This window comes from Aquarana catesbeiana, linkage group LG08 (assembly GCF_042186555.1).
Source record: "Aquarana catesbeiana isolate 2022-GZ linkage group LG08, ASM4218655v1, whole genome shotgun sequence".
NCBI classification, from domain to species: Eukaryota; Metazoa; Chordata; class Amphibia; order Anura; family Ranidae; genus Aquarana; species Aquarana catesbeiana.
In genome coordinates this window covers 282112080-282132961 of record NC_133331.1, presented here as the reverse complement: position 1 = coordinate 282132961, position 20882 = coordinate 282112080, and the positions used below count along the sequence as shown (strand labels likewise).

The window sequence follows — 20882 nt, the reverse complement described above, 5'->3', positions numbered from 1 at the left end:
TTCGGTATGGAGACCATCAGGGATATTACATCCTCAAACATAAAAATAAATGCATGTGCCCTTACCACTCTCACCGAAATCATATGAGGAGAAAGAAAATGCTTCCACATGGTGCAGATCAAAAAAGGGAGTATTTTATTTCTAAAAAACCACATACAGAAATAAAATGTGATCACAGAAGTAAAAACAGGGCAATGTGGTAAGCGATAAGCCAAGCCTAAAAGCCTAAAAAAGGGCTAAAACCAGACCCTTTTCCGCGCACGCAGCCCGGCTGGTCAGGAAAAGGGGTGGGGATGAGCGAGCGCCCCCCCCCCGAACTGTACCAGGCCACATACCCTCAACATGGGGGGGTGGGTGCTTTGGGGCAGGGGGGCACCCTGTGGCCCCCCCACCCCAAAGCACCTTGTCCCCATGTTGATGAGGACAAGGGCCTCTTCCCGACAACCCTGGCCATTGGTTGTCGGGGTCTGGGGCGGGGGCTCATCGGAATCACAATGTCAGAGCGTTTGTCACACCAGTGTAAACCCGGCCTCATACTACACGACAGTCATACGACCATCATCCTACTTTGCTCTGCGACATCAGTCCTACATCCATCCGACTTTAATGAACAGGATACTACTTTGATCCTACTTTGTGATAGTCTGACATGTTCTTTGAACAATCAAAACAATCCCAGTGTGAGATAAATTCCTTTTACTACTGCTGTAGGCCGGGTTTACACTGGTGCGACAAACGCTCCGACATTGGGAGCTCATGTCGCATGACATGTGAAAATCAATGTTTCCCTTTGGGAGCCGTCTTAACTGGTCCGACACAAGTCGGTCCGACTTTGAAAATGCTCCCTGTACTACTTTGGTCCGACTTTGATCCTGCTTCAGCCCATTGACTATCATTGAAGTCGGATCGCCGTCTTGCATGATCCGACTTTGGCATGCGACTTGTGCTCTGATGATCTTGAGGAGTAACTCCACGCCAAATTTTAAATAAAAATCGGCATGGGTTCCCCCTCCAAGAGCATACCAGGCCCCTCAGTCTGATATGGATTTTAAGGGGAACCCCCTACGCCAAAAAAATGGCGTGGGGGTGCCCCCCGAAATCCATACCAGACCCTTATCAGAGCACGCAGCCCGGCCGATCAGGAAAAGGGGTGGGGATGAGCGAGCACCCCCCCCCCTCCTGAACCATACCAGGCCACATGCCCTCAACATGGGGGGGGTGGGTGCTTTGGGGCAGGGGGCCCCCCTGCCCCAAAGCACCTTGTCCCTATGTTGATGAGGACAAGGGCCTCTTCCCGACAACCCTGGCCATTGGTTGTCGGGGTTTGCGGGCGGGGGGCTTATCGAAATCTGGAAGTCCCCTTTAACAAGGCAACATCAGAAGAAGAACAGAGGGAGAAGATGGCGGAGAAGACCCAGCAAAAGAGGGAGAAAACAGCGGACAAGACCCGGCAGAGGCAGAAGACAGCGGACAGGGGGAGAAGAACCGGAGAGGGCTAGAAGATATCAGCGGAGAGCAGAGAAGACCCGGAGAGGGGAGAAGAACCGGCAGAGGCAGAAAACATCAGCGGAGGAGGCAGAAGAGAAGGGAGAAGAAGTCAGAAGAGATGCCGGAGCAGCCTTAATAAATTACTTTAAAATCATGTGTACTTCATTTTATTTTTCAGGTTTTTTTTAGGTGAATGGTTAGGGGTACAATGTACCCCATACTCATTCACATAGGGTGGGGGGCCGGGATCTGAGGGCCCCCTTGTTAAAGGGGCTTCCAGATTCCAATAAGCCCCCCGCACGCAGCCCCCGACAACCAACAGTCAGGGTTGTCAAGAAAAGGCCCTTGTCCTCATTAACATGGGGACAATGTGCGTTTGGGTGGGGGCGCAGGGTCCCCCCTGCCCCAAGGCACCCACACCCCCTTGTTGTGGGCATGCGGCCTGGTATGGTTCAGGAGGGGGGGCACTCGCTCGTCCCCACCCCCTTTACTGACCTGCTGGGCTTTGTGCTCAGATAAGGGTCTGGTATGGATTTTGGGGGGGACCCCCATGTCGTTTTTTCGGCGTGGGGGTTCCCCTTAAAATCCATACTAGACTGAAGGACCTGGCATGCTCTTGGAGGGGGAATCCATGCCGTTTTTTTACATTTTGCGTGTAGTTCCCCCTAAAGATTCATACCAGACACAGTGCCTGGTATTGTCGGGGATCAAAGTCGGATCCCTGTTCATTGAAGTTGGACGTATGTCAGACTTCAAGTCGCAGGGCAAAGTCGAATCCTAAGTGGTATGATTCATACTACTGTCGTGTCCTACCATCGTGAACCCGACCAAAAGCTTGTGCTCCAGCTTGGTATAACCCTTCCTACTCACAGCATGCTTTAGTTTTTTTACTAGTGTCCAAAAGAATGGATGCATTTTCTTTGCTCAGCTGAGAGATGCCTAACCTTGTTGCTAGCCATTTTTTCCTTTAATAATTTTTCTTCAATCCTATTTTCGTCACCTGCTGCTTGAGCTGGTCTCTACCTAGCAGTTATCTGGATTGGGGTATCCTCTGGATCAGCTTTGTTGTCCAACTGTGACCCTGTCTCTTACCTTTCGGGTTGGCCATGCGAGATGACCTCACATCTTGGTTCTCTGGGTGCCTTTCACAATCCCCTTATCCATCCGTTTACTGTGAACAGGGTTTTTCTGAGGGGATCAGCAGATCTGGAAGTTACTACTGAGCAGGGAATAAGCAGAGCTTAGGGTTACTACCAAGCGGGGGATCAGCAGAGCTGAAGGTTACTACTGAGCGGGGGATCAGCAGAGCTGGAGGTTACTACTGAGTGGGGGGATCAGCAAAGATGGGGGTTACTACTATGTGGGAGATCAGCAGTGCTGGAGGTTACTACTAAATGGGGGATCAGCAGAGCTGGAGGTTGCTACTGAGTGGGAGATCAGTAGAGCTCGAAGTTACTACTGAGTAGAGGATCAGCAGAGCTAGGGCTTACTACGGAGTAGGAGATCAGCAGAGTTGGAGGTTACTACTGAGTGGGGGATCAGCAGAGCTGTAGGTTATTACTTAGTGGGGGATCAGCAGAACTGGGGGTTACTACTGATGAGCTGGGGATCAGCAGAGCTTGTGGGTTACTAGGTAGTGCGGGGTCAGCAGAGCTGAGCTCTATGCTCTCTTTCTTGACAGTCAGTGTTGAGGAACACTAAGAGCCCTTTCGAACTGGCGGTAAACGAGCATCGGCGGTAAAATGCTGCTATTTTTAGCGGCGTTTTACCATCGGATTAGCGGCGCATTTCGGCCACTAGCGGGGCGCTTTTACCCCCCGTTAGTGGCCGAGAAAGGGTTAAAACCGCCCGCAATGCGTCGCAATAGCGGCGTTTTGCCGGCGGTATCCCAGTGCTGCCCCATTGATTTCAATGGGGAGCAGCGGTGGAGGAGCGGTAAACACACCGCTCCTTCACCGCTCCAAAGAAGCTGCTGGCAGGACTTTTTTTCCCGTCCTGCCAGCGCAGAGCTCCGGTGTGAAAGCCCTTGGGCTTTCACACTGGAGACAATGCTGCCGCTGTTTGAGGGCAGATTGCAGGCGCTATTTTTAACGCTATAGCGCCTGCAAAACGCCCTCGGTGTGAAAGGGGTCTTAGTGTGAAGCACCTTCTCGTGGCTGCGATTTGCTGCAACTGACACATGGTGATTCCTCAGCTTCTCTTTGCTGCCCGCTTACAGTGACCCAGTCCCCTTTTGTCAGCCATGACTTTTCCTAACACCAGCTGTTGGTTTCATGAATACCCAAGGTCCAGCCTTGTGGCCAGAGCTACGCTGTTTCTGTGTTGAATTATATCTATTTATTATATGGGATATGGGATGTGTTATGGGCAGATGCTGTCACTGAGTGTTATACCCCATAGCAGTAGGATATGTATGATTGTCGTGAGGATATTTGTGAAGTAGCATTGCCAAAACCCACCTTACTATTCTTCCAGTGCTTCCAGTATTAAGAAATGTGAAGAGAAACAAATCCCATTAAAAATAGATGGTTATATGTGTGAACTATAGTGCACCTCCCCCCACTCAAAAATGTTGCAGATCAAATCACATGTTTAAATCTTCCAAAGAGCATTCACTAGCCCTATATAAGTGTAACATGCATAACCCTCAGGAGAAATGTTAAATAGTGATGTACTACAAAACACCTCCACTATAAACATTTATAAATAGATAATATGTATCAACAGAAAAAACAAAAGTCATAAACCAAAGAATGCTCCGCATATAAATGTGAATGCATACACTAGGACTATAAAACACCTTCCACATAAATGTATTACACACAATCTTTAAACAGTCTCTTGTGAAGTCCTTATCAGCATGCAAGGTACAGCAAAGATTGGTGCCACTCGTGCTCCCCCTCCAAAACCGCACTCCCCACAATTCCTAGACCCCTTATAATTAGGTGGGTCAAAATGCACTTATAGTTATGAGGTCCTCTGGCTCCAAGTTAACTCCACGTGTGGGTATTTACTCCAATCCAATGCCTGCTGTGCCCATTATGAGGGGTTCCCACCATCCCTGCGCTGAGTTCCCAGGTCTGTACGCCTGCTCTGTATCCCTGCTGTGCTCATTATGAGGGGTTCCCACCATCCTTGTGCTGAGTTCCCAGGTCTGTACACCTGCTGTGCTCATTATGAGGGGTTCCCACCATCCCTGTGCTGAGTGCCCGGGTCTGTACACCTGCTGTGGCCATTATGAGGGGTTCCCACCATCCCTGTGCTGAGTTCCCGGGTCTGCAATTTCTGTGCCCATTATGAGGTTATGAGGGGTTCCCACCCACCATTCCTGTGCTGACTTCCAGCGTCTGTACACCTGCTGTGCCCATTATGAGGGTTTCCCACCGTCTTTGTAGTGAATTCCTGGTTCTAAAGAAATCCTATTAACATTTTTGGTAAAATCATTGTTATTAATAATAGAACCATTGCCTTCTCATTACATTAACAGTATTAATAATCTTTATTATAACAACATCACTTCCGCCCTGTGGCTCAGGCACTTCCAAAGTGCATTCTACCGCCGCACAGCTGCTTCCTTGTCGCTATAGTAACGCCCAGCCTAGTTGCTGAACAGTGAACGCTCCTCTCAGGCTCTGGTCACTCATTGGATAGCTTCCTGTCACAGATCCACCGCTAGAAAGCGAAGTGCTGTTCTCAAAACAGAGGGGGGCAAATGCCATTTTGTCGTAGCCTCAATATTTTTTCTTTTCCTTTCTAGCGTCAGTTTTTTCCAAATCCGTATTCCTGTAAGTTGATTATTTGAGGCTCATATGTAGTTTACTATGGAGCAATGGTACAATAATTTTTGCTTGTCTTGCAGTAAAAGCTAAAAAGAAGTGCTCTCTAATGTATAAGCTGGTTTTGTGTGAGAATAGCGGCCATTTTCTTGTAGCCTAATAGACCAGGTAGAATGACATGTAGCTCACATAAACTTTTAGTGTGTCCCTCCCCAGAAATCTGGATTGTTGTAATAGGAAGGTGCACAGTGTGGAGGTAAGGGGATTGACTATGTGTAAGGTGGTGGGTTGTACAGAGGAAGGGGGGGGGGTTATCCCTGTAAGACTGATCACACAGGTAAGGCACTGGGTACATCTCAATTTCTCCATATCAGCCTGCAGAAGAGGACATCGTATGGGACTTCTTCATGGTGTGTTTATTATATATATATATATATATATATATATATATATATATATATATATATATATATATATACACACACATACAGTGGGGATGGAAAGTGTTCAGACCCCACTTAAATTTTTCACTCTTTGTTATATTGCACCCATTTGCTAAAATTATTTAACCTCTTCACGTCCGCGCTAATTGCTGGGAGGCCGTCCCTGGACGTCCTCCTGTTTACTTCCGTGATGCGCGCTCCCGCGGGCGCGCATCAGGGAAGTTCTGTGCTGGCCGTGTCCCTTGGACACAGCCAGTCACAGATCGCTGAAAACGGCCAATCATAGCGGCCGTTTTCAACGCGATCGGTGGTGCCAATGAGAGATGATCTCATATGTAAACATATGAGATCATCTCTCATCGCCGGCTCTCCCTCCTCACACAGAGACAGCGTGTGAGGAGGGAGAGCGAACCGCTGCAGCGGTAAGTAAGAAAAAAAAACGTCAAAAAAGTGTCTCCACTGCCATCTGTCCCCACTGTCATGTCCCTGTCATCTGTCCCCACTGTCATCTGCCATCAGTGCCACGTATCAGTGCCATCTGCCATCAGTGCCACGTATCAGTGCCATCTGCCATCAGTGCCATGTGTCATCAGTGCCACATATTAGTGCCAGCTTTCATCAGTGTCAGGTATTAGTGCCATCTGTCATCAGTGCCATCTGTCATCAGTGCCACATCAGTGTCACGTGTCATTGTCCTGGTGCTCCAGGGCCTTCAAAAGTGTAATAGTTAGTCAACAAGTTAGATGTGTAATTTATGCTCCTAGAACACGTGATGGCGCTCCCTGCATGTTGGGCCTCTATGTGGCCAGGCTGTGAAAAAGTCCCACACATGTGGTATTGTAATACTCGGGAGGAGTAGCAGAATGTATTTTGGGGTGTTATTTGTGGTATATACATGCCATGTGAGAGAAATAACCTATTACAATGACAATTTTGTGGGGAAAAAAAAAACTTCATTTTGCAAAGAATTGTGGAAAAAAATGACAACATCAAAAACCTCACCATGCATCTTACTAAATACCTTGGAATGTCTACTTTCAAAAAAGGGGTAATTTGGGGGTTATTTGTACTTTCCTGGCTTGTTCGGGTCACAAGAAATGAGATAGGCCGCCAGTACATCAGGTGTGATCATTTTTTTATGATTTGCACCATAGATTGTAGACTCTCTAACTTTCACAATGACCAAATAATATCCACTAATTTGGGTTATTTTTACCAAAGATGTGTAGCAGTATAAATTGTGGCCAAAATTTATGAAGAAAAATTAATAATTTGCAAAATTTTATCACAGAAACTAAAAAAAATGCGTTTTTTTTTCAAAATTTATGGCCTTTTTTCATTTATAACGCAAAAAATAAAAAACCCAGAGGTGATCAAATACCACCAAAAGAAAGCTCTATTTGTATGAAAAAAAGGACAAAAAATTCATTTGGGTACAGTATTACATGACTGAGTAATTGTCATTCAAAGTGTGAGAGTGCTGAAAGCTGAAAATTGGTCTGGGCAGGAGGGGGGTTTAAGTGCCCAGTAGGCAAGTGGTTAAAGTGGACTTCCACCCACTTTTACAACTCTTAAGCATCCCTCACTAAACTGTGCACCGTAAATGAATTGGATATTTTTTTTTTTTTTTTTTTTCTCAGCACTTACTGTATATCTGCTGTATTCATTTTTCAATTCCTCCTCCCTGGCCGTGGCCCATCGCATCATTTCCTGTTTGCAATGCCTTCTGGGAAGGGGCGGCAACTTCCTCTGACACTGCTGTTGCTATGGAAACCTGGCCTTAAACCTATTACACTGCTTGTGCTGCACTGAGCATGTGCGAGATCTGCAAGGATGAGATTCAGGAAGAAATACAGTCTGGCTTCAGATGCCCAGACTTAAGATGGCCACGGCCTGCTGTAAGTTTATAAAATAACAAACTACTGCTATAAACTAACAAAACAGACCTTAGTTTACAGACTAACTTTACTAGAATTTATTAAGCTTGTGTATTATAGGGGTATTTTTATTTCAAAAGTATAATTTCGTCCAGAACACCACTTTAAGTTCATTTTTTTTCCTCATTAATGTACACACAGCACCCCATATTGACAGAAAAACACAGAATTGTTGACATTTTTGCAGATTTAATAAGAAAGAAAATCTGAAATATCACATGGTCCTAAGTATTCAGACCCTTTGCTCAGTATTTAGTAGAAGCACCCTTTTTATTAAATACAGCCATGAGTCTTTTTGGGAAAGATGTAACAAGTTTTTCACACCTGGATTTGGGGATCCTCTGCCATTCCTCCTTGCAGATCCTCTTCAGTTCTGTCAGGTTGGATGGTAAACATTGGTGGACAGCCATTTTTAGGTCTCTCCAGAGATGCTCAATTGGGTTTAAGTCAGGGCTCTGTCTGGGCCATTCAAGAACAGTCACGGAGTTGTTGTGAAGCCACTACTTCGTTATGTTAGCTGTGTGCTTAGGGTCATTGTCTTGTTGGAGGGTAAACCTTCGGCCCAGTCTGAGGACCTGAGCACTCTGGAGAAGGTTTTTGTCCAGGATATCCCTGTACTTGGCCACATTCATCTTTTCCTCGATTGCAACCAGTCGCCCTGTCCCTGCAGCTGAAAAACACTCCCATAGCATGATGCTGCCACCACCATGCTTCACTGTTGGCACTGTATTGGACAGGTGATGAGCAGTGCCTGGTTTTCTCCACACATACCGTTTAGAATTAAGGCCAAAAAGTTCTATCTTGGTCTTATCAGACCAGAGAATCTTATTTCTCACCATCTTGGAGTCCTTCAGGTTTTTTTTTTGCAAACTCCATGCGGGCTTTCATGTGTCTTGCACTGAGGAGAGGCTTCCGTCGGGACACTCTGCCATAAAGCCCCGACTGGTGGAGGGCTGCAGTGATGGTTGACTTTCTACAACTTTCTCCCATCTCCTGACTGCATCTCTGGAGCTCAGCCACAGTGATCTTTGGGTTCTTCTTTACCTCTCTCACCAAGGCTCTTCTCCCCCGATAGCTCAGTTTGGCCGGACGGCCAGCTCTAGGAAGGGTTCTGGTCGTCCCAAACGTCTTCCATTTAAGGATTATGGAGGCCACTGTGCTCTTAGGAACCTTAAGTGCAGCAGAATTTTTTTTTTGTAACCTTGGCCAGATCTGTGCCTTGCCACAATTCTGTCTCTGAGCTCTTCAGGCAGTTCCTTTTGACCTCATGATTCTCATTTGCTCTGACATGCACTGTGAGCTGTAAGGTCTTATATAAACAGTAGGGCGAGATTTTCTAAAAAAACAAAAAAAAAAAAAATCTGCAATTTTCTTAAAAAAACTCGATTCACGATTCGAATTGAGTTTTTTTTTTTTTTTTTGGACACTGCGCCGATCCTGAGGAGCTACGGGCAGGAGTTTTTAGGCGAGGCCGCGAATGGCGCGGTGAAAAAAAAAAAATCTAAAAACGATTTGCTTAAATTTTGAGTCAATTTGACCTATCAACTCGATTTAAGATTTAAATCGATTTTTTCCCCAATAGACAGGTGTGTGGCTTTCCTAATCAAGTATAATCAAACACAGCTGGACTCAAATGAAGGTGTAGAACCATCTCAAGGATGATCAGAAGAAATGGACAGCACCTGAGTTAAATATATGAGTGTCACAGCAAAGGGTCTGAATACTTAGGGCCATGTGATATTTCAGTTTTTCTTTTTTAATAAATCTGCAACAATTCTGTGTTTTTCTGTCAATATGGGGTGCTGTGTGTACATTAGTGAGGAAAAAAAATGAACTTAAGTGATTTTAGAAAATGGCTGCAATATAACAAAGAGTGAAAAATTTAAGGGGGTCTGAATACTTTCCGTCCCCACTGTGTATGTGTGTATGTATGTATGTATGTGTATATATATATATATATATATATATATATATATATATATATATATACAGTGGGGACGGAAAGTATATCTTTTTTTTTTTTTTTGTCAAAGAGAAACAAGGGGAACTTTGTGCCCTGCATGAAAGGGGAGGGGGAGATATTTAGGGCTCCGTTATATCAAAAGGGGCTTCCAAATTCCAAAAAGTCCTTGCAGATCTCTCACATCCTCTGGATCGGGGCGAGGCCTTTGCTCCCAATAACATGAGATCAAGATGCCCCCTGGTAAGGTATCCTCCCTATTTTGAAGTTATGTGACTTGGTATGATTCATTAAGCAGGGAACCCACTCTTGCTGCCCTTCCCTTTCTTCTTGGCTAGGCTGCATGCTCGAATAAAGGCCTGGTATGGATTTCAAGGGGGCCCCCAGAGAAAAAAAAAAGGGAGTGGGGTCTCTTTCAAAATCCATGCCAGACCCAAGCATGCAACCTGGTTGGCAAGGAAAGGGCAGACCAAGACCCATGCTATACCAAGCCACACGCCCTCAACATTGGAAGGGTTGTAACATTGGCAGACCTTATCCTTATGTTGATGGGGACAAGGGCCCCACCCTCACAACCCTGACCTGGTGTATGTGGGGGTCTGCAAGGGGGGGCTTATTGGAACCCCCCCCCCCCACAAAGTGAGTAAGTATGAAGTATTTAGTAATGATTGGAGATGAGCTTCAGTACTTTCAGATATAAGTCTGAGCACCATATTCTCGCCGCACATGTTCCTGAAAGTGGCTGTAAATTTAAGTGGGTATTGCAGTAACCGACGGCTGGAAACCAAACCGAAAAGCATGTCACCAGCACACGAAGGATCTCCAGAATTGGTCCAAAGGTTTATTCAGCAATCACATCATAGTTTCAAAAGTGACTTTTTGGTCCCTTGCAGGACCCCTTCATCAGGCGAGTGGCAATGGATCCCGGTCTGAACCCACCTGAGTGAGCCCTCCAGAAGCCAATCATCTGCAGCAGCAGGGGTAGAGAATACCTTGGTTGCTTATGATTGGCCCAGTACAGTGACAGCTTCCTGGGGACTCGCTCAGGTGGATTCGGACTGGAATCTGAACATGCCTCAGCTCATCACTAGTCTTGACTGTCTATGGTCAGCGATGTTCCCAGGATCCCTGCCTGTGGGCGGGAAGCTGTCATTTACTGGCAGTAGTGCTATCACCACTAAATTAATGACTTGCAGATGCAGCAGCCAAAGGTGCAGGTGAGCAGGCAAAGGACAAATCTGGCTATTTGGTTCACCCATTCGGCTAACTGCGAACAACCTATGTTCCCATCAACTTTGCGTTTGACCGGAACCCAAAGCTCATCACTTCTTGGGATTTTGCATGTCTTGTGGCCAAGGATTTGGAAGTGTAAAATGGAAATTTAAATATTATTTTTGTTATTATTGCTGTAGCTATTTGCTAGAGAGGGGTGGTGGATATTGCTTTTGGGGGTTGGGGAGGGGGTCCCTGGCCCCTGAAAAAAAGAGGAGATTACTGGAGGTGAGTATAATGACTTGTGTCTGTCCAGAGAGCTTTGACTTAGGCTTTTGGCCCTATGCCCCTTCTGCAGCCAGCTGGGTGTTGCAGAAATCCCTGTGAACTTCCATGGGGCTAAATACTTACTGTGTCTAGATGTAGATGAGAGAAGGGCAGTGGCAGGCCAGCACAGACAAGGGCAGAGCCAATCCCTGTAGGACTTCAGATCTATTATTCTGTTAATCCAAAAAAGAAAAAAAATGGATCCTGCTCTTTTAAAGCATGCTATATGACACCGTGCTTGTTCTGTGTCATTTGGCCCCCTGTAACGCCTAAAAAACCTGGCTGATCCTGCCAGTTTCTCCCCACCCCTCTGTAAACTGACCACGGTGTGTCATGGTTGCTGAGCCAGTTTATGTGCCTCTCCGTCATCAGCAGCCTGTTATCTTCTCTTCTCTCTGCTCCTGTGTCCTCCCCTCTCTGTCTGTGTGTGAGCCGCCCCTCCTGCTGCTCTCATAACACTAACCTGTATACACCATCAGCACTGCCTCCTATTGCAGTGTCCCCCTCTGTGAATGATTTATAAATATAAATGCTGTAAATACCTCATTTAGGAGCCAAAATTGCGATCACATGATCAGCCAGCTCTCTCCTCACCCCCTCCCCTCCAGACTGACATCAGCAGGGGAATCTCGGCCCCGCCTGCTGAATCTCTCAGAGGAGGAAAGGAGAAAGCTGGCCAGTCATGTGATCACAATCTCGGCAGTGAAATTAGGTATTTGCAGCATTTATTTTTATAAATCGCACACAGAGGGGGGCACTACAATAGGAGGCAGTGCTGATGGTGTATACAGGTTAGAGTGGCTTAACAACCACTTTAATTACATTGATTTATTTTTATATGTTACAGAGGTTTCATCACAGTTGGCCCCCCCAAGGGAAGTAGACTCCATTCTTTATCTCATCGGTAAAGATGGAGAAGAACCAGAGTCACACAACTGAGAGGATATTAAACCTCACCCTGGAGATCATCTACCTGCTGACTGGAGAGGTGAGGATTCTGGGAGGTCACATGACATCAATTTTATCTCTATTAATAAAGCATAGACCAGACTGGAGAGGTGGGGAGGTTTCTGGGAGGTTACATGACATCACTCTTATCTCTATTAATAAAACACAGATAAGTGAAAGGCATTGTTGGACAAGTAGCCATTTTTCTACAATATACAGTATTTTTTTCATTTTGTAGGATTATGGACCCATAAAGTCCAGTGATCCCCCACCTCCCTCCCTGACATCCAAGAGAAACAATAGGAAGATTCTAGAAGTCACCCAGAAGATCATTGAGCTGCTGACAGGAGAGGTGAGCGGTGTTGGGAATTCTGGGACATTATCCAGTAACAGACAAGGGATGTGTCTGGATGGTGACTGTATCATTGTGTATGTCAGGTTCCTATACGGTGTCAGGATGTCACTGTCTATTTCTCCATGGAGGAGTGGGAGTATATAGAAGAACACAAGGATCTCTACAAGGACATTATGATGGAGAACCGGCCGCCCCTCACATCACCGGGTAAGAGGAGACTTTCGTTTCTTGTAAAGGAGAGAAGAGTATTGAGGATCCACCTAGATACACACATCCTCTGATATAAAGCCAGAGAAACAATGTATTCAGTCAGTGTGTGTGTTTCCTACAGATGGATCCAGTAACAGGAATACCCCAGAGAGATCTCCCCGTCCTCTGTATTCCCGGAACTCCACACAGGAACATCAGGAGATCCCTCAGGAGGATGAGGTTGCCATAAATGAGAGACCTATCTCTGTTATTTTAATTAATATACCTGTTCCAGTCACAGCTATATAAGATTTGTCTTCATTCCCTTACTTCCCTTTGTGTCTCTAGGACAGGAAGGGAAGGGATATCTCCCCAACAGGATTTAGAAAGTAGAGAGTTGCTATTTGAAACACTAATTTTGATTTTATGCTTTTTAGACAGTTTTGATGCCAACAGCACTTGGACAAGTTCCTCTAAATTATATATTTTTTTTAAATTATTGGTCCGTTTTAATTATATTTATATAATATTTAGATTAAAAATCTGATGTATGTTGAAGTCAGTGTAACATGTTTATTCCTTTTTCTTCTTAAGTGTGGATATCTGTTTACTGTTGAAGCAGAAAAGCCATATGTGGTGGGTGATGATCAATGTAAGGAGAAGGAATTCCCTCCAGAGATCAGCACAGGTGAGTTATAAACACTAAATCCAGAGAAGAGTTACAGATTTTCTTCGTTCAGTCACTACAACAATCTCTACTCCTTTCTACTCTAATAGAAAAACATAAAAACAAAGAGCGGAATTAACAAAGAGTGACTCAAGCATACAGCCTGCGCCACTCTTCTAAATTAGGATCCCGCTTTTAATTATCAAAGGAGCTTCCACTGCCTGACAGACAGCAGCTACGGGGACCTGACATTCCTCTACGCCTTTGTCCAGGCCCCCGGCCGCCCCCCGTCCCTTTGAAGACCCCAAATCTTCGCAACCTCACCCAGAATGTTGTGCATCACCACCTCAAAAGGAAGGACTTTTTTTCCCAGTGGAAACCTGACACCGTGCATTCCACGTACCCAAAATGAAAGAAAGGGACTATAGTGAAGCCAAACGGTACTTCACTATAGCCCCTTCCTTTCATTTTGGGTACCTTTATCTTGGCTGAGTATCCATAACCACTACTACTACTACTACTTGATGATCTGATGTTAAAGCTGCCACGCCTGGCCACCATTAACAAGCCTGAAGTGACCCCTAGACTGAAAAGCTGGGGGTCCACTCCATTCAGTGAGAGGGGGTGTTTTGGTACACCTTGAAAATTCTGGAGCACTTTGCACTTTTTTTTGGATTGGAGCACATCAGTCACTTTATATGGACATTCCCTTTTTATAATTTTTTTTTTCATTAATGAATATAATGTTGTGTTTGCTAGTGCTGTAGTTTATATCTTATCGTATTTGTGAATTCTCTCCAATGTATTCAGTCAGTGTGTGTATTTCCTACAGATGGATCCAGTAACAGAAATCCCCCAGAGAGATGTCCCCTTCCTCTGTATTCCCAGGACTCCACACAGGAAGATCAGAAGATCCCTCAAGAGGATCAAGTATGACCTAATACAAACATGACTTAATAGCATCTTCTTTTCTTGCAATCTGGAGATCAGAATTATTCAGAACATTTTGTGTCTTCTGCAGAGTAATGACTTCACTGTCATTAAAATCGAAGATGAAGAAGAGATGTCTATCTTGGGCGATGAGCCATGTAAGGAGAAGGAAATCCCTCCAGTGATCAGCACAGGTGAGTAATAAACACTAAATCCAGAGAAGAGTCTCAGATTCTTCTTGTTCAGTCACTACAACAATCTCTTCTTCTCCTTTCTACTGTCATAGACAGATATAGAAACAATAAAGTGAAATGAAGAAAAAGTGAGGCAAACATAAAGCCTGTGCCACTCTTCTAAACTAAGATCCCATTACCAAAGGAGCAACTTGCTCCATTTTCCTTTTCTTGTTTTTTTTTAAACCTGCAGTGGTGCAAAAAAAAAACACCTGCAAGTGGACAAAAAAGTGCACTCTAGGGTGTGTCTCTTGTCCACCTCCCAAAGAGGTAGGACCTTACCCTGAACCCCCAGGGCACAAGGCTCCTGATAGGGGTAAGGCTCACACTTGGTCCACCTAGCCAAAAGGCCTGGTGGATCCCTCTTTTCAGTACCGCAGAGACCCCCCTGGTTCTGAGAGGAAGGAACCTAATGGCCACACATTCTCCCCTAGACTTCAGGGTAGCCCCAAGGACCCACATTCTCCATCCAAGTGAAAAGAAACACAGACAAAAGTGCAAAATGACCAACATGCGGAGAGCAAAAATAAATTAATGGGGTTGTAAGCGTTTGTGTTTTTTCGTGCATTAAGGTGAAAAAACTTCTGTCACTGGCCAGCCCCCCAGCCCCCCCGTTTTACTCACCTGAGCCCGTTCGTTTCACTGCCAGAGATGCACTCATACTCTCTGGCCGGTTTCTCTGGTCTTGATTGGATAGATTGATAGCAGCGCAGCCATTGGCCCCCGCTGCTATCAATCAATCCAATGACGCAGGCTTCGGGAGGGCGGGGCGCAAAAGCCAGACTCGGGAGCGTGCCCACACAGTAACCCCCAAGGACAGCGCTTCTCCTAGGTGGTTTCCCGATGCGGGGAGCAGCTGATAACGCCGCTGAGGAACCCCAGAAGAGGTGAATCGGGGCCACTCTGTGCAAAACGAGCTGCACAGTGGAGGTAAGTATGTTTGTTATTTAAAAAAAAAAAGAGGGTTTACAACCCCTTTAAGGAAATAAGTGCCAATGCATGTGCATTGGCTAGGCCTTGCGGCCTTGTAACAAAAGTTGCCCTGAACTTAGCCAAAAGGCCTAGCCCAAGAGGCATATGCAGGAAAAGCAACAGGTGACGTGACCGTGTGCTCCATTTTCCATGCCATATCTGTGACACATGGCATAGAGCAGGAGATATGGAGCAGCTTGGATTTCTGTCTTCCTCCACCCCAGCTCAGCCTAGAGCACGAAGAAACAATGTTGCCAGGGTTAAAAGCCTCTGCCTATATGCAGGCTCTGCCCATGTAGCATGTTCACTGCACAGACAGGGGAAGGCATGTTAGCACAGTTCCTATCCCTTTTGGCGGGGATCTGCAAGATTTTTCTATATTGAAAACTATTGCAATCCCTGTTTTTATTAGTGCAGAACCTTTGAAAAATACAAATTGGCAGGGTCTATCAGCTTTGTTAATGTGGTGCACGCCACTCGTGCCAATTTCTGGCATCACACCTCTTGCACGTGTGGGAAAAAAGTACCGCCGTTGTAATAATGTAGATTTTTTTTTTTTTCCAAGGAAACGTGCACAAACATAAAATAACCCGATTCAAAGTGTGTGTGTGTGTGTGTGTGTGTGTGTGTGTGTGTGTGTGTGTATTTTTTATTTTCTAAATGCAGATGAATTTGTTTTCAATAGAGATATGCACACAGGTGCGTAACATGTGCTGCGTTCAGATCAATAACCAAAAACTGAAAAAAATCTGTGTCTGAGAACAAGCATTTTATGTGCATACACGCACATACATGTGTATTCATAGATGTAGAAAGTGGACTGAAACACTGGCAGCGAAAGGGAACAAAGAAGAATTTTACGCATGTATACAGATGATAACTTGCATTTTTTTACTCAGGATTTAACAAATATTGCTTCTGCCAGCAAGATAAACATCAGTAAATGATGTCAGCATTCAAGAGGCTGTATTTGTTAATTCTCCCCAATGTATTCAGTCATTGTGTGTGTTTCCTACAGATGGATCCAGTAACAGAAATCCCCCAGAGAGATGTCCCCGTCCTCTGTATTCCCGGGACTCCACACAGGAACATCAGGAGATCCTTCAGGAGGATCAGGTAGATTGAAGAAAGCTTTTCAAATACAGTCATGAAGTAGCATCTTCTTTTCTTGCAATCTGGAGATCAGAAGTATTCAGAGACATTTTGTGTCTTATCCAGAGCAATGACTTCACTGTCATTACAGTCGAAGACGAAGAAGGGATGTCTATCTTAGGTGATGAGCCATGTAAGTTGGTGGAAATCCCTCCATTGATCAGCACAGGTGAGTAATAAACACTAAATCCAGAGAAGAGTCTCATGTTCTCCTTGTTCAGTCACTACAACAATCTCTTCTTCTCCCCCCTCCTCTGTCAGTAGACAGTAATGGGGAGACAGTATGTGCCCAGTGGGGGAGTCAGGAGACATCAGCCTCTATTAGACTCCGGCTCTCCTCCACACATCATGTCATTGTGTGTTACCAGCCAAGAGACGTGACCAGTCTCCCCCCACACACACTCTCTGGGGTCTCTCATACATCTCAGTACAGGGGGCTTCACTCTCATCTTTATTCACAGAACCCGGAGACACCAGAGACACTCAGAGAGACCTCAAAGCTGGGGAGGAGGAAGGAGGACATGTGAGGTTTAAAGAAGATAAAGTTCCTCCAGAGATCAGCACAGGTGAGTAAAAATCACAAAACCCAGAAAAGAGTCCCAGATTTTCCTTGCTCAGTCATTACAGCAACCTCTTCTTTCTACCGTTTCTATCATTCTAACCATTCCCACTCCTTCTTAATTTTTCCAGATGGAACAAGCCAGAATAACTTGGCAAAATGCCCCGTGATATCTCTAGATAGTGAGATGGAAGATACTGACATCACATCTGATTCTTCAGATTATGACTCCATTACCCCACAACGCCATTCGGTTCTTCCCAGTGCAGATCTTTCCTCCGATCCCTCCACACATGGGGTGATTCTTTCTGATCGGTCCACCACCGTCAATCACACATCTTGCGGCGAGGGTGAAATTTTAGAACAATCCGAAGGTGATGAAAATGTTACCCAGGAAGGGAACTTTGTTGAAAAAGAGACCAATGATACGGGCCAGAAGGATAATTCTTTCTCTTGCCCTGAATGTGGAAAATGTTTTGCTCTGAGGTCGAGTCTTACTAGACATCGGAGAGTGCATACCGGGACGAAGCCATACGTGTGCTCGAAGTGTGGGAAGCGTTTTCTTCTCAGGTCATATCTTACCAGCCATCAAAAAGTTCACTCGGGGGAGAAGCCCTATTCCTGCCCCGAGTGTGGCAAACGTTTTGCGGTAAAGTCGGGTTTTACTCGACATCAGAAAGTCCACAGTGCCGAAAGGCCGTTCTGTTGCTCACAGTGCGGGAAGTGTTTCCAGTGGAAGTCATCCCTTGACTATCATACGAAGACGCATGATGTGGAAAAGCCATTTGCGTGTCAGCAGTGCGGGAAGTCTTTTCAGTGGAGGACGTTTCTCGACTTTCACATGCATACACACACCAATGAAAAGCCACATTCCTCCTGAGTGCGAGAATGTATGTTTCCTTTTACCAAACTCCCTCCTTCCAGAAGGATAGGTGCACTTTCGTGATAAAAAAAATAAAATACTACATTGTTCTTGGTAGCTGGCTTTAAAGAGTGATAAAATGAGGATTTCCATACAGTACCTGCTTTTAGTGCAGTGTCAAGAAGAATCAGGTACAAAAAGAAAGTGCCCTGAAAAGGGCAGGTGCTGAGAAGCAGGAAGAAATCATGCCCATCTTCTCTTTTGCTGTGTAGTCTTTCAGATGATCCCTGCCAGCCATTCATAAGCTAGCAGAAGCCATATCTAAGGCCTCATTCACCACTAGTGCTGAGGCCTGTAGATTGTGAAAGGGCCATCTGCTTATGTATCTAGAGCTGCCAGGTGCTGTGTGCAGGCAGTCAATGTAAATGTGTGGGAATGCAGAGCCTGCATTAACACAGCTGGTCATCCCAGTTTAAAGATTTTGACGTTGACGATCATCTATTTATCTTCGTCATCAGGAACAAAAAAAAAAAAAAAGTTTAGAATGACGTTGATGTTGACAATTGTTAATGTATCCATCTTCGTCATCATGAGCAAGAAAACGTTGAGAATGATGTGATACTGATCGTCAATGTATCTATCTTTACCATCGTGAGCACAAAAATGTTAAGAATGATGTAGACAGTGACAATTTTCAGTGTATCCATCTTGGTCATCATGGGCAAGAAAACGTTGAGAATGATGTTGATTGTCAAGATAACCATCTTTATCATCGTGAGCACGAAAATGTAGAGAGTTAACCACTAAAGCCCCAGACCATTTGGCTGGCAAAAGACCAGAGCACTTTTTGCGATTCGGCACTGCATCGCTTTAACTGACAATTGCGCAGTTGTGCAACGTGGCTCCCAAACAAAATTGACGTCCTTTTTTTCCCCACAAATAGAGCTTTCTGTTGGTGGTATGTGATCACCTCTGCGGTTTTTATTTTTTGTGCTATAAACAAAAAAATAGCGACAAGTTTGAAAAAAATGCATTATTTTTTACTTTTTGCTATAATAAATATCCCCAAAAAATATATAAAAAAAACCATTTTTTTTCATCAGTTTAGGTCGATACGTATTTTACATATTTTTGGTAAAAAAATCGCAATAAGCGTTTATTGATTGGTTTGCGTAAAAGTTATAGCGTCTACAAAATAGGGGATAGTTTTATGGCATTTTTATTAATAAGTTTTTTTTTACTAGTAATGGCGGTGATCAGCAATTTTTATCGTGACTGCGACATTATAGCGGACAGATCAGACACTTTTGGCACTATTTTGGGACCATTCACATTTTATACAGCGATCATCAGTGCGATTAAAAATGCCTGGCAGTGAAGGGGTTAACCACTAGGGGGCAGTGAAGGGGTTAAGTGTGTCCTAGGGAGTGGTTCTAACTGTGGGGGGGAGGGGCTACGTGTGACACGACACTGATCACCGCTCCCGATTCCAGGGAGCGGTGATCAGTGTCCTGTCACTAGGCAGAACGGGGAAATGCTTGTTTACAGCAGCATTTCCCCATTCTTCCTCTCCGTGAGACGATCGCGGGGATGCCCGCGGACTCGATCACACTCAGGGAGCTCACAGCAGGCGTGTGCCTGCAAACCACTTCTTAAAGGGCAACGTACAGGTACGTTAGAATGCCTGTACGTGCCCTTCTGCCAACGTATATCGACGTGAGCCAGTCTGCAAGCGGTTAATGGTGACAATTGTCAATGTAACAATCTTTGTCATCGTGAAAATGTTGAGCATGATGTTGATGGTGACTTTTGTCAATGTAACCATCTTCATTGTCATGAGCAAGAAAAAGCTGAGAATGACGTTGATGTTGACAATTGTCGATGTATCCATCTTGGTCATCGTGAGCATGAAAACATTGGGAATGACGCTGATGTTCGTCATTGTCAACACATGCTCCTGTTTACAATGACCAAGATGGATACATTGACGATCGTCAATTTACTTGTCAACGTTTTTGTGTCTGACGATGATGAAGGTGGATACATTAATGATTGCCAATGCCAACATCTTCAAATTGGGATGGGCCGCTGCGTTTGTGCAGCCGTTGTATCCCCATGCACTTACATTGGCTGTTAATGTATCTATATTTGTTACTGTCAGCACAAACACATGTTGACTAATGCAAAGATGGCTGCACTGATATTATTAAGGTCTGTCATTGTATTCGTGTTAATAATAGTGAAGATGTATACATTGTCACCCACCCCTGTGTGAATGAGGACTAAAATAGTATAGATAATAATAGAATCGTGCTACAGCATTGGTTCAATAATGTATAGTCAATTGATGATATTATCCCTAAACCATAAACAAATATAGAATGAACAAATACCCACAAATGGTATATTCTAAAATTAAGAAATTTAAAATTAATAAATGCAAAAATGTGTAATAAAGTGTCCAAACATGTAATCAAACACCCGTGAAAAAATACATGAAAAAATGAAAGAAAACTGCCACATTAAAAAAGTCCATCAGTATGAGATACATATGAAATCTGTCATGACGTGGAAAATGTTGTGTGCAGTCCACCACCAGTGATAAAACTGGCCGCTTACCAGAGCCCCATGATCCCCCACTACAGAGGATCAGGGGAAGCTTGTGTAAAATTAGCCCTCCGGAGCTGAATAGATGGACTCGGATACAGGAATCGTAGGTGGTCAAAGACATCCAAGGACACCAAATGGATTTAAAGAAACTCAGATCCCATCGTATCTCCCCCACTGGTCCCAGCTCGTTTTCACAAAGCTGACATATTGCTAAGAAGCATAGTACAGGCAGATCACTGTCACATGAGGGGTGCACATGCAC

At 44.8% G+C, this 20882-nt stretch overlaps 2 protein-coding genes across 6 annotated transcripts in view; one reads left to right on the top strand and one right to left on the bottom strand.

Moving 5' to 3' along the window:
• LOC141106757 (uncharacterized) overlaps positions 1 to 20882 on the bottom strand; it is a 168518-nt gene that overhangs the window by 114427 nt on the left and 33209 nt on the right. The gene's annotated exons all lie outside the window — the stretch shown is intronic.
• LOC141104598 (uncharacterized) lies at positions 5391 to 18127 on the top strand. 5 transcript variants are annotated; one of them, XM_073594227.1, is made up of 13 exons: positions 5416 to 5520; positions 7442 to 7605; positions 11991 to 12131; positions 12330 to 12443; positions 12530 to 12653; positions 12778 to 12875; positions 13230 to 13323; positions 14135 to 14232; positions 14324 to 14426; positions 16456 to 16553; positions 16656 to 16758; positions 17051 to 17155; positions 17280 to 18127. In XM_073594227.1, exons 3-13 carry the CDS (start codon positions 12054 to 12056, stop codon positions 18026 to 18028), a joined length of 1764 nt encoding a protein of 587 aa, XP_073450328.1. In that variant the 5' UTR covers positions 5416 to 5520; positions 7442 to 7605; positions 11991 to 12053; the 3' UTR covers positions 18029 to 18127. The 5 variants fall into 5 exon arrangements, with proteins under 5 accessions (XP_073450326.1, XP_073450331.1, XP_073450328.1 ...); XM_073594226.1 differs by having other exon boundaries at positions 7348 to 7605; XM_073594225.1 differs by lacking the exon at positions 7442 to 7605 and having other exon boundaries at positions 5391 to 5520.